Raw genomic sequence first — 14114 nt, 5'->3', positions numbered from 1 at the left:
GACATTTTTCGGCGCATTTTTGGCGTTTTTGGCGTTATTTTTGTTGGAGTTTTGGCATCTTTTTGTCGTTTTTATTGTCATTAATTTTATTGTTTTACCCTTACTTTTTGTCATCGTTTCGCGTTTTTTGTTGTTGTCTTTTCATCGTTTTTTCGTCGTCTTTCTGTCATATATTTGCCATTCCTCGCCTTTTTGAAGCTTTTTAATTGTTTTTTGTCCCAGTTTTAGCGTCTTTTTATCATCTCTTTATCGACTTTCCACAACTGTTTATAGTCATTTCGTCATATTATTGCTGTCGTTTCGATACCTTTTCGCATTCTTTTTATCCTCTCTCTGTTTTCATCTTTTCGTATGCGTCGTCTGTTTGTCTTTTCTTTGCCTGTTATCTGTTGTCTTTTCATGGTATTTTTGCCATCATTTCAACGTATTTTCGTCGTTTTTTGAAGTCTGCTTTCGGCATTTTTGTTACATTTTCATCGGATTTTGCCGCTTTCGTTGTCATTTTTTATTTTGACACTTTCAAACATCTTTTTGTCGTGTTTTTTGCTTGCCTTGTCGTATTTAGTCATATTTTTTGTCGCTGTTTTGGCTTCTTTTCGTCATAGTATTGTTTTTCCGACGGCTTTCCGTCGTCTTGTTGTCATCTCTCTGTTGTTTTTTTTCATTTCTTCCATTAGGCTGTGTTTGTCAACTTTTTTGTGGCTGTTTTGCCGTCTTTTCCTTCGTTTTTGTCATCTTTTCATTGACTTTTCGTCATTCTGTTGGTTGTCAAGAAAACAGAAATTTTACTTTTTTCCAATCCTTTCATCGTTCTTTCATTGTCGTTATAAGCATGTTATCTCGCCCTTTGACACTTTTTGAACCTCTTTTTGTCATTTTTGTTCTTTTATTCGCTGTTTTGGCGTCTTGGCGCTGCATTTTCATGTCGTTTTTCGTTATCTTTCGGTCAACTTTTCATCGTATTTTTGCCATTTTCTCATCACCTTTTAATTTTATAAGTTACTCAGTTCGCCGGCAACGCATATCAAACAATTGCTTTATTTATTATCACAGCTGGTCAACTCAAAAAAGCAAATCATTATTACGTTTTAGTTGAAAGGTCATCAATCGGCAAATAGTTGTTACTCGGAACTGTCATATACCAAGTATTACTGTTCACAGTCGTAAACGGTATAATCCATAACTTATTTTGCATATTTGCAGCGGTCATTTTGCATTTTAATTGTGCAGCTTGGGTTCCGCATTCGTCCATGAATTTTAATGCAGTATATTGTCGATTTCCGGACAAGTTTCCTTTTGGACAATTAGTTCTGTGTAAATAAATCATATGAATAACACGTGCAGGTTAGGTGCACTTTGGTACTTTGAAGATTTATAAATTGATACGTCCGTTGGACGTCGTGTCAACGAACCCTTCTTACTCAGTCTGTTATTACAAATGATTATTAGCTGGAAAATGGAAAGTTGGAAAATTTATTTATTAAAAACAATACACATGAAATACAGCGTCATTTGACACCCGCCTGCAAACCATCCGCGCAGCGCGCGGCTTACTAAGATTGTTTGGTGTGGCTTTGACAGTGTAAATATTTTTCCATTCGCAGTGAAGTGAGTAGATAGTAATTTACGTACTCCTCCATTCAAAGCCGTGAATCACTACTACACTACTCAGCTATTATTGTAAATGCTTATTTATTGTACACCCCACCCCAATAAACAAAATCCCTGTTCACGTTTTCATCACTTATTTAGTAAACATTCTAGCGATCTTATCTCCCGCAAACACGTGGCGAAAGTGTTTTGCCCTATTTTATTACCGCTTGTTTACTAACCATCATGTTGTTTTCCTCGATTTTTTGTTTTTGCAGTTCACCACCACCAACCACCTTCCTTCCACACTTCCTACGGCCAAAGGATAGAGCGCACACCCATCCCGGGAGCAACCATCGGGACGCACAATGGACGCACAAACCGAACCGGAAGTGCCACCGGCACCAGTCAGCGAAGAACCATTCCTCGGCCCGCTCGATATCGTGCTGCTGCTGGCACTGGTTGGCGGCGCAGCTTGGTATCTGCTTAAAAACCGCAAAAAGGACACCACGACTAGTCAGTTCAAGTCCTACTCGATACAGTAAGTGTAATCTTTTTGACCATCGTCTTTAGAATTAATTGATAAACACTGAGTTCGTTCAATCCGACCACAGGCCCACCACAGTCAACACGATGACCATGGCGGAGAATTCGTTCATCAAGAAGCTGAAATCGTCCGGCCGTCGGTTGGTGGTGTTCTACGGGTCGCAAACCGGTACGGCGGAAGAGTTTGCCGGACGTTTGGCGAAGGAGGGTCTTCGCTACCAGATGAAGGGTATGGTGGCGGACCCCGAGGAGTGCGATATGGTAGATCTAAATTGTTTTGTGTAGAACTTGGATTAATGCTGTTTTTTCTAACGGATTTCAGGAAGAACTGCTTTCACTCAAGGATATAGACAAATCACTAGCTGTATTCTGCATGGCTACGTACGGCGAAGGTGATCCAACTGATAATTGCATGGAATTCTTCGAGTGGATCCAGAATAACGACGTCGACATGGCTGGACTGAATTACGCAGTGAGTAGCATTTTTATAGCTGTAGAATTATGTCTGTTTACTATACTATTAAGGCGGTAATTTGTGAAAGGGCATTTTTCAAATTTCTCGTACAAAATGGATCGAAGGGTCCTAAGGTCCCACTTAGGGTCAGCGGTATGAAGATATGAATTTTTGAAGTGATGTTGTCCGCTGCCACCAATGATCCCAAATGCAAATACACGAACTTATATAGTACTTCTAGTTCGTCGACGTCGATGGTTACCATGCGTGGGAGTCTCGCGTTTGTCTACTTTGAGCCTCTTCATTTCATTTTACTTCGACGCAATTATTTTTAACCCAATTCTTCCAGACTCCGCTTTCAGTCTGACGTGGATTGGCTCCGCTGTCGCATAGCTCCTGGCTGTGATATCAAAGTCATCTGTGAAGCCTAAGAGTTGGCTAGCTCTACTTTACTTCGGATCACCCCCTCAACAGCGACGTTCAAAAGTATGCAGATACTCATTTGACTACAGCGCCTCAACGAAACAGAATTCGAAAAAGTAGTCCAAAGGGCAATTGTAGAGCCGTAAATACAAAAGATAAAATTATACTTTCTCCAACAATAATGTAGATAATAATTAGCTCTACGATTGCCCTTTACACTACTTTTTCGAATTCCGTTTCGTTGAGGCGCTGTAGTCAAATGAGTATCTGCATACTTTTGAACGTCGCTCTTGAGGGGGCACTCATTTTGCGATGATATCCACTGGAAAAGAAATGTGAAGTCTTCAACAAGTTTCTGGAATATGAAGCTACCGTAACCGCAATGTTTGATAAACCAATTTCGAAGTTGACTGTGGACCAAGGACGAGAATACTGCTCAACCAATCAAATGATGTACATACTACAAAAGCAAAGGTATCCAATTGGAAACGACGGTGGAATATACCCTTCAGCAAAATGGTGTGAACGGAAAGGTTCAACAGGACACTGATTGAAAAGGTTCGCTCCATTCTCATTGAATCGATGGTGCCAAAAAGCTTGTGGTCTGAAGCGCCATTAGCATCGGTTTATCTCTTGCGTAGAAGTCCGACATCGGCATCGCCATCACCAGTTGGTTACTCCGGTTGAACAATGGCTTGGCCTAAAAACCAGTTTGGATAGTGTACGCGTTTTTGGCTGCAAAGCATTTGCCCGGATTCCTGGACAGCAACGTAAGAAGTTGGACCCGAAAAGTCGTGAGATGGTCATGATTGGATATGCTCTAAATGGCTATCGACTTTGGACTCGAAGCACTCGAAAGGTAGTCATTGCTCGTGACGTCAAGTTTGAAGAGTCTTCTTTTCCATATGCTGCCTCGGCGGAAGATGAAGCAGAAGTTCCGGTTTTGGTTCATCTCTCGTTCGAGCAAGAGGGGGAAGAAATGTAATGAAATTGTTGCCGAAGAGATGAACTTCCCGGTAAGTTGTTTGATTATTTTACCGGATTTAGAGCAACTGCTGGTGATTCACTTTTCTCAGATATACCGGAAGCATATCATGAGGTTCAACATCGTCCAGATCGGGACAAGTGGGTAGAAATCCATGAAAGAAAATAAGGTTTGGTGCTTCACGAATTGTCCAGAAGGAGTCAGATTGCTGAAGACAAGGTGGGTGTTCCGACTGAAGGCTAACGCAAATGGCAATCTGAAGTACAAGGCTAGGCTGGTAGCTAAAGGATTCCAACAAAAGCCTGGTTTAGACTGCGAGGAAACTTTTGCTCCAGTTGCTAAGCTTGCGACTATCCGAACCGTTTTAGCGGCAGGTGTCCACCTACAGTTCTTTTTCCACCACATGGACGTCAAGACGGCATTTTTGCATGGCGATCTCAAGTAAAATGATATACATTGCTGTTCCAGATGGGTTAAATGCTCCACCAAATCCAGTATGTCGACTGCTCAATTCGTTATATGGATTGAAGCAGTTTCCAAGGTGCTGGAAGATTTGGATTTCCATAGGTCAATGCATGACTACTGTCTTTATACAAGAATGATAAAAGAGTACGAGATTTATATTATTTTGTATGTGGATGATCTGTTAATTGCCGGACGAAAACTCGAATCGATCTCAAAGTTGAAAAGACAGTCGAAGTCAATTTTTGCAATGACGGATTGTAGAACGACGAGCTACTTCTTGGGCGTTAAGCTAGATTACAACCGAGCGGAGGGCTTTCTGCATTTGTCTCAAGTAAGCTGCATTGAAAAACTACTGGCGCGTTTCAACATGACAACCTGCAACCCGGTAAGGGCCCCTATGGAAAAGGGTTTACAACTTTATCGTGACGGTAATCCAACAAATGAACCATATCGTGAAGGCCAGATTTGTGCTACCTGATTAGATTTCTTGGCCGTTTCAGGCAATCTCCTACTACATCTCATTGGCAGTCTCTAAAACGTGTAGTACGTTATGTGAAAGGAACGAAACAACGATGTTTCTTATTTAAACGAAATACAACTGCAAAAGCATTGGTAGGATATGCGGACGCGGATTGGGCATCAAATACAGAAGATCGAAAATCAATAAGCGGTTACATATTCACGGTATTCGGCAACGCAGTATCTTGGTCTAGCAAGAAGCAAACCACCATTGCAGTCTCGTCAAGCGAAGCTGAGTATGTGGCACTTAGTTAGGCTGTTTTTGAGGCAATTTGATTATCTGACATACTCGAAGATCTTCAATTGAAGAATGCAAAAGATCCAGTGACAATTTTTGAAGACAATCAGGGGAGCATCCATATGGCTAAAAACTGCGAGTCAAAATGATCTAAGCATATCGAGATCAAGCACCATTTTATTCGGGACCACATAGCTAACAAACGAGTGGAACAGAAACATATTAGTACAATAGATCAACCAGCAGATTTGTTTACCAAAGCCGTAGGTGCTAGGCGCCTCAAAGCACATTCTAAGATGATTGGATTATCAGATTGAGAGGGGGTGTTAACATAGCAACAATCAGCTAATAGGATGCGATCAAACAGTAACAACTCTGCTAGGTTACGTGTTTGTTATAGAAATCACAATTTAGATTTTTTCATTCTAATTCCACCTTTCATCCTGTTCGGAAGCTTTAACCCTTTATAAGGCCGTGGCAACCACGTGTAGAATTAACACAAATTTCATCAAAACATAATGTTTACATTCGGGAGAACCCATTAATAGACTTTTTGTTGGAAAAATAGCTGAAAAACTTGGAAAAATTGGTGGCAATATAGTTGCCACTGCCCGTATACCGCAAAACGTTGGTGGCAGTATGCTTGCCGCTGCCCGTTAAACCGAAAAACATGTTTTCGAATATTCGTGCTAAGTTTTTGGATAAATCCGCATAATCTATCACAAAAGGTCGTAAATAGAATATTACCATCCAAATGGTTCCAATTTATTGGTTTTTCTACGAATTTAAGCCAAATTTACTGTTGACACTCAAAAATCAAGATTTGCTTTCATAAAAGTGACTCGCAAATTACCATTTTTACAAATTAAGCGATTTAAAAACATTGAGAATGTTGCCAAAGGTTATCGGAATCTATTGAGTGCATAATAACCCAAAACCAAACCGATATTGTAAGAGAAACATAAACAATATTTTTCGTTGGTGGCAATATAGTTGCCACTGCCTTATAAAGGGTTAATAAACGCCCGGATAGAAATGCATAACGAATATTAAGGGGGCATAGTACTTTTTACACCATATTTTTTGCCTTATTTCAAATATTCTTTTCTCGATAATGCGAAAAGCGAATCGATTCGGGTTTTTTGCATTCTAAACATTCCATTTTATACTAGTAGTAGCTGTCCCGACGAACGTCGTATTGCCACAAATTAATTAAACTGTGTTGTTCATAAATTGTGAATGACTCGGATGACCTTTGTCACAATCTCGAGTTTTGCAAGTTTCTGAGCAGTTCATGGGTGGTTTAATATAAGAGATCGTAGCAAACTACGGCCGAAAGCGGACGTTGAAAATTTTTCACGTCCAAATTTCTATCATTCTTTTCGATTAGAAAATGTATTAAAATCAATGACTAATACTAGTGTAACCCTAGATGAGATTGTGAATTACGTACAGTGTTGAAAATATAGTTACGAGAAGTGATTATTGTGCAGAAATTTTCTAAAAAGATATGCTTTTTTCTGTGAGAAAACTGGCCAATTGAAAGCAAGTTAAAAGTGCCTGACAATAAGATACGATACTAGATTAGTTGTAAAAGTGTTAGTGTAGTGTAGTATTATTTAACCTTTACCAGCTAAATACTCCCAACGAAAATAAAACTTTATAATCAGAAGCGGTTGGTACGAGACGTCCCCGTTTCTTTTTCCCCTGTTGATTCAGAATTGAATTTATGTATAAATAACTTATTTACACAAGATTCATTCCACAGAATCGTCTTTGCGGCAATACTTCACAGTGGGCCTGGCAGATTTAACATTTGTAATACATCTTAGATGTTTTGCAAATGTCAATACTGACAAGAAAATAATTCGAAATATATATTTCTATGATTAGAAATAATTAGAATTATTTTCAGGAATCCTTTATTGTGGCTGTGACGGTATTTATAAGAATAAGAATAAGTTCATGGGTGGTTTAATATACAAATTTTCCTCACAGTAAAGTAGAAAACAAATCCCCCCATTGCTTAGCCTGATAAAATAAAGCGGATAGCATTAAAAGATTCGCCATGATTATATAACACTAGCTGACCCGACAAACTTCGTATTGCCACAAATTAATCTGTGTTGTACATAAATCATGAATCTCGGATGATCTTTGTCACAATCTTGAGTTTTGCAAGCCCCCAGTGGGCGGCGCTTCGGACGGCGGGTCACCGGCAACACTCGCGACCGTCTCGTCCTGAATGATCTAGTGTTACTATAGATAGTTTTTGTGGTCTTGTATTGACTAATGTTTTATGGAAGAGTCTCGAATTTCTCGAGTTCGATTAGTTTTTGAGTTTCGCAAAAATTTCTGTTTTATTTGTATGAGAGTCCATATCCCCCTACCACAGGGGTGAGAGGTCTCTAACTATCGTAAAATAAATTCAAGACTCCAAAATCTCCCACATGCCAAATTTGGTTCCATTTGCTTGATTAGTTCTCAAGTTATAAGGAAATTTGAATTTCATTTGTATGGGAGCTCCCCTCTTAAAAGGGGAAGGGGTCGTAATTCACCATAGAAAAAATTTCTGCCATCTAAAACTCCCACATGCCAAATTTGGTTCCATTTGATTGATTAGTTCTCGAGATAAGAGGAAATTTGCATGTCATTTGTATGGAAGCCCACCCTCTTAAAGGGGAGATGGGCCTTAACTCGCTTTTTAAAGAAGAGAGGGGTCTCAACTCACCATAGAAAAAAATCTTGCGTCCAAAACCACTTACATGTCAAATTTGGTTCAATTTGCTTGATTAGTTCTCGAGTTATGAGGAAATTTGTTTTTCATTTGTATAGGAGCCTCCCCCCCTCTTAAAGTGGGGAAATCCATAGAAAATATACCATAGAAAATATTCTTGCCTCCAAAAACACCCACATGCCAAATATGGTTCCATTTGCTTGATTAGTTCTCGAATTATGAGGAAATTTGTATTTCATTTGTGTAGAAGCACCCCCTCTTAAAGTTGGGAGGGGTCCTAATTCACCATAGAAAATATTTTTGCCTCCAGAAACCTCCACATGCCAAATTTGGTTCTATTTGCTTGATTAGTTCTCGAGTTATGAGGAAATTTGAATTTCATTTGTATAGGAGCCCCCCTCTCCTAAAGTGGGTAGGGGTCCCAATTCATCATAGAAAAAATTTTTGTCTCCAAAAACACCCACGTGCCAAATTTGGTTCTATTTGCTTGATTAGTTCTCGAGTTATGAGAAAATTTGTATTTCATTTGTACAGGAGCCCCCCTCTTAAAGTGGGGAGGGGTCCTAATTCATCATAAAAAATATTCTTGCCTTCGAAAACCTTCACATGCCAAATTTGGTTCCATTTGCTTGATTAGTTCTCGAGTTATGAGGAAATTTGTATTTCGCTTGTATATGAGCCCCCCCTCCTAAAGTGGGGAGGGGTCCCAATTCATCATAGAAAATATTCTTGCCTTCGAAAACCTTCACATGCCAAATTTGGTTCCATTTGCTTGATTAGTTCTCGAGTTATGAGGAAATTTGTATTTCGCTTGTATAGGAGCCCCCCCTCCTAAAGTGGGGAGGGGTCCCAATTCATCATAGAAAAAATTTTGGTCTCCAAAAACACATACATGCCAAATTTGGTTCCATTTGCTTGATTAATTCTCGAGTTATGAGGAAATTTGCATTTCATTTGTATATGAGCCCCCCTTCCTAAAGTGGGGAGGGGTCCCAATTCATCATAGAAAAAAATTTTGTCTCCAAAAACACCCACGTGCCAAATTTTGTTCTATTTGCTTGATTAGTTCTCGAGTTATGAGAAAATTTGTATTTCATTTGTACAGGAGCCCCCCTCTTAAAGTGGGGAGGGGTCCTAATTCATCATAAAAAATATTCTTGCCTTCGAAAACCTTCACATGCCAAATTTGGTTCCATTTGCTTGATTAGTTCTCGAGTTATGAGGAAATTTGTATTTCGCTTGTATATGAGCCCCCCCCTCCTAAAGTGGGGAGGGGTCCCAATTCATCATAGAAAATATTCTTGCCTTCGAAAACCTTCACATGCCAAATTTGGTTCCATTTGCTTGATTAGTTCTCGAGTTATGAGGAAATTTGTATTTCGCTTGTATAGGAGCCCCCCCTCCTAAAGTGGGGAGGGGTCCCAATTCATCATAGAAAAAATTTTGGTCTCCAAAAACACATACATGCCAAATTTGGTTCCATTTGCTTGATTAGTTCTCGAGTTATGAGGAAATTTGTATGGAAGCCCCCCCTCTTAAAGGGGAGAGGAGTTATAATTCCCCTTATAAAGAGGGGAGGGGTCTCAAATTACCCCAGAATAAATTCTTGTTACCGAAAACACCCACATGCCAAATTTGGTTCTATTTACTTGATTAGTTCTCGAGTTTTGCAGAAATTTGTGTTTCATTTGTATGGGAGCCCTCCCTCTTAGTGGGGGGAGTGGTCTCTAACCATCACTAAAACCTTTCCTGGCCCCAAAAACCTCTACATGCAAATTTTCACGCCGATTGGTTCAGTAGTTTTCGATTCTATAAGGAACATGGGACAGACAGAAATCCTTCTTTATAGGTATAGAAGATAACAAGGCCACTCCAACGGTCCATATTGGTGGGCTGCAATCTTTTAATCAAAGCACTGCGATCAAGCTGGCAACTTTAGCTTTGATGCCCTCTGTTATCGCAGGGACCTGCTGAAGATTGTGCGGAGAACATAGCGGGCAACTTTATACGAGATGTGCAGGAAGTCTTTGGCGGAAACGATACCATTGCCCAAAGTAAATTGATATATACCAGGTATATAACAATGCGAGCTGTCATATACACTTTGCACTAACACATCTACACTAGTTCTGAGATTTCGAGCATTTTGTATGGAAAATTAGCTAATTTTTTGAAAAAATCGTTGGATACGCAAGATTTGTCTATTTTTTTTCTCACAGTTTTTATGTTTATGCTTAGAACATTATTTCTAGTATGTATTTTCATGAATACAATGAAGTGCAACATTCTAAATTGCAAGCGGAAATTTTTTCGTCAAAACGGTATCAAGATGTCTCAAAGAAATGTCGTTATATCGCTTTCCTACAAGTAGTAAAACAAAAAAGATTTTTTTTAAAACGCTCGGACATGATTGTTCAATAAGCAGCATGAGCGACATTGTTATCCGCTCGCGATATTTTTCGTCTGATTTCTGGTAAGCTTTTAAAGTGTTAATTATCTTCTAAGACCGTTTTGTAGCAATCTAAGATTACTTTTTATGGTTTTCTACGTAGTGTTGCGACGAGTAAATTTATGATAAAAAGGTATCATCTTGGAACAGTGACTTCAACTTAAGGATTTTCAAGCAGTAGCACAAGCATCTATTCGAATAAAACTATTTTTTAAAAAAGACATCAAAGGCAGATATTCAAGAGCATCATACAAGCAAAATGTTGGATGGAACGTGTTTTATTTAAGCAACCGTATACCGTATTGATCGTGAAGTATTAGAAACATTAATTCATTTTTCAATTGCACATCGAAATAGTTAGTCACCCATGTTCTCAAATTTTTTACGCATAATAAAGAAGGCTACAAGTGCAAATAACTTTAAAATATATTCCTTACATTTCTTTGTAAATGTTCAAATATTTCTCTGGAATAATATAGCTGCATTCATTAATTACAATTAACTTAGTTTTAATTTTCATTCAAGTTCCACCATATTTCAGAACTATTTCTTCTTCTTTCTACACACACTAATGCAACCCTCGATGGTCACATACCTGGTATATATCAATTTACTTTGACCATTGCCTTCGATTTTCCCGAAGTATCACCACATAGTTGTGAAGATGTAGCATACGTTCCACCATTAAAGTTGTATTATAAGACTGTGTGAGAAAAAAGAGATCAAAATCGTGTATTTTCCTTCAGGAGATAAAATTACTTACACAGTCCGCCCTGCGAATGGTTGGACTTGGTGCCCAAGCCGCCTGATGATGAAACTTGTGATAGGATTTGCAGCTAAAGTCATTAAACGACGGTTGATTCTTAATTTGCGATGCTACCGTGTTAGATTGGTATACATTCTCCCATTTTCATCATGCACGTGTACTTTTTGGTCCTCTAGGATGTTTTCTGTACATTCGTCAACGTGAAGTGCATTTTTGGTGCGCACACAATCAATTTTGCGGACAAATGTTAAATTTGTTTGGTTGGCACCAGTTAGCACAACGAATTGGTAATTCTATTATCTGCGGTAACGTTCCGGGAGTCCTTCAAATTTCCATGCCTGGATTACATTACTTATCCAGAGCACTAGCACTGAAGAATTGCCTCCAAGAAACATCACTTGAATCCAGAAAATGACAAAAGAATCAACAGCCATTATACTGAAAGCAGCAAGAACAACAAACCGGAAAGTCGCAGAGCACCACGAACCAAAAATGAATTTTGATTAGTTATATTTAAAAAATAATTACCTAAATCAACCTACCAGCTCGAATGAGGTTGCTGATTGATACAAGAGAAGTTTTACGGACAATCCAAAACCGAAATATTGACGAGGATGTAGGGTAAGGAACGAGTTAAGCAGTGTCACCTATTTTAATCAGTTGAAAATAAATGAGCCGAAAATGCACTTTTTCATTCATATTTTCAAAATCTTTTGATAGGATCATCTTCACAAATCACCTAACCATGCATTTGATTCACATAAACACAATTTACTGGGTTTCCGACAAGAAATTTGATGAATTAAAAATTGTTGTCCAAAAACGTACATTTTTCAGCTGCTGAAGGCAATCGCCACCTCGCTACTAACGAATCCATCACATTTTTCAGCACTGATTACAACCACTCTAAAAGTCAAGCACTCAATTGTCACATACCATATTATTCACTCTCTTTTTTTCTATTATCTAAGGCTTTGTCACTAGCCGAAAGTTTTATTATTTTATAACAAAACTGAAAACAAATTCTGAATTGACGGAACCTGTTCACCAGTAGCAGCAGCTGCAGCAAAACTGATAAACTATCGTGTTGCCAAGACACTGTTTCGGTTCTGGAAATAAGAATTATAGGTTTGAAATTAACTGAAACCTTCAATGGTGAAAACGTGGTTCAATACTTTCAAGAGAAATGTATGTTCATAATTAATTTTTCTTTATTAAAAACAACACAAAAGACAGCTTTTTCAATAATTTTCAAAGATTTTCTCAGTGATTTAATGAAGCAACGATGTGTTTCAATGTTATTTGCTTTGACAACACTGTTCTGAGTCGGACCGTGCGTACTGCTATGTTTACCTCTTTTCTTCTCCCACCATCCTTATGAACAACGAGTGAGACGTCAAACTGGCAGTTTCCCATAAGAACACCAGAGAATAAAAGAGACGACGAATACCGTTTGCCGAACGGTGCGGTGAGTGTATGCCCCGATAAACAATTTAGACAGAGGGCATTTTACGCATCTATGCCGATACGCTATGCCGATTACGCATCAGATGCCGATTAGTAGGTCACGGATAGGAACGCGAACTTACTGAATAGGGGGAAAAGTTCGAGGGATTTTTTACGGGGACGTAAAAAAAATTCAGATTTCAGGATTGCTTAAAAAAGCACCTTGAGGGTGAAAATATGTTCGGTCTGATCAAAATGAGGTCCACCGCTCCAACTTTTAAAGCGGAAAATCAAAAGTTTAGCTCAACAATAGTGTCTTCTTATGGTAACAGCTTGAAGAACTAAAGATAGCAAGAAGATTGGTATGCTGATATCCCCCGCTTAGTCAACCCATCGCTTGTAATAAGGTAAAGCAATCAGTGACCCGCTTAGACTGCTTAAAACCGGTTCTTTACCCTATTTTATTTACAATGCGGGGAAAAACAGTATAATCAATATATATAGAATGCCAGTGTCGCTGGTGTTTCATGGATATTTTGATGGCAAACATGTTGCTGGTTCGTGTCTTGGATACGGGAACTACATTGTCAAATTGCCCAATAGAAAATTTTCCTGCCGACGAAATACCCCAAAACGACCAAATCGGGTGATTTATCCTACGTGATTTACGGTAAAGCAGAAGGATTTTTTATTGGGTTGCCTTTTTAGTTTGACAATCAGATTCCAGTTTCGAATCGATCACTCACACATATGCGCATACAGTGTAAATACGTAATTTTACAAATGTGTGATGTTTACCGCGAGCACTGCAGCGACACTGGCATTCTATATATTGTGCTTTGCAAGAAATCTTTTCATTCTCGGAAAGTTCATAGCAAGCTGTCAAAATAATTCTGTATTGAGCGAAGCTGACGAATTTTCGTTAATTGAATATCGATATTTTTCACATATCGATACGTATACTCAGCTGGGAGCTTAATCAGCAAAAATGGTCGCATCACGTGACGATCTGCATTTTACATTTGTTTTATAACACTCCGTTTGACTTGTTTTATAACGTGTTAACATTTACAAAGCTGTTATATGCATGCCGCAATTAACTATTTCGAAAAAAAACTATCGAGTTTTCGTCCACGAATATCGGTACCAGTTATATCGATACATTATCGCCCAATGCTGACCTCGCCAAATATTGAAGGATGTGCTTTTGTCCGGAGCTGCCATACAAATAGATTAATTTCTATTGTTTAGATATTTGCAACCCCATTCCGTACTTCTTAAATTTTGTTACTATATTTACACATATTTTTATACTTATGATATTCAATGAATTTATATAATACATATTTTTGAATGTAAGATGCTAAAAGACATTTTTTTATGTAGTTTTAGTTGCTAAAGCATCAGTAACAATTGCACATATAAACCAAAAAATATTTGGCCACCTTTCCTTGTTCTCATTGCGGTGATTGACGATGCGGGTTACCGCCGCAACA

General features: G+C 38.6%; 1 protein-coding gene across 1 annotated transcript in view; it reads left to right on the top strand.

Moving 5' to 3' along the window:
* LOC128745317 (NADPH--cytochrome P450 reductase) overlaps positions 1 to 14114 on the top strand; it is a 60897-nt gene that overhangs the window by 41597 nt on the left and 5186 nt on the right. Inside the window, exons 3-5 of the mRNA XM_053842357.1 lie at positions 1869 to 2131; positions 2205 to 2397; positions 2459 to 2608. Of these exons, the coding sequence (XP_053698332.1) occupies positions 1959 to 2131; positions 2205 to 2397; positions 2459 to 2608 (516 nt within the window). The 5' untranslated portion in view covers positions 1869 to 1958. The remainder of the gene's footprint in view (positions 1 to 1868; positions 2132 to 2204; positions 2398 to 2458; positions 2609 to 14114) is intronic.

This window comes from Sabethes cyaneus, chromosome 1 (assembly GCF_943734655.1).
Source record: "Sabethes cyaneus chromosome 1, idSabCyanKW18_F2, whole genome shotgun sequence".
NCBI lineage: Eukaryota > Metazoa > Arthropoda > Insecta > Diptera > Culicidae > Sabethes > Sabethes cyaneus.
This window is presented reverse-complemented; position numbering and strand designations above follow the sequence as displayed.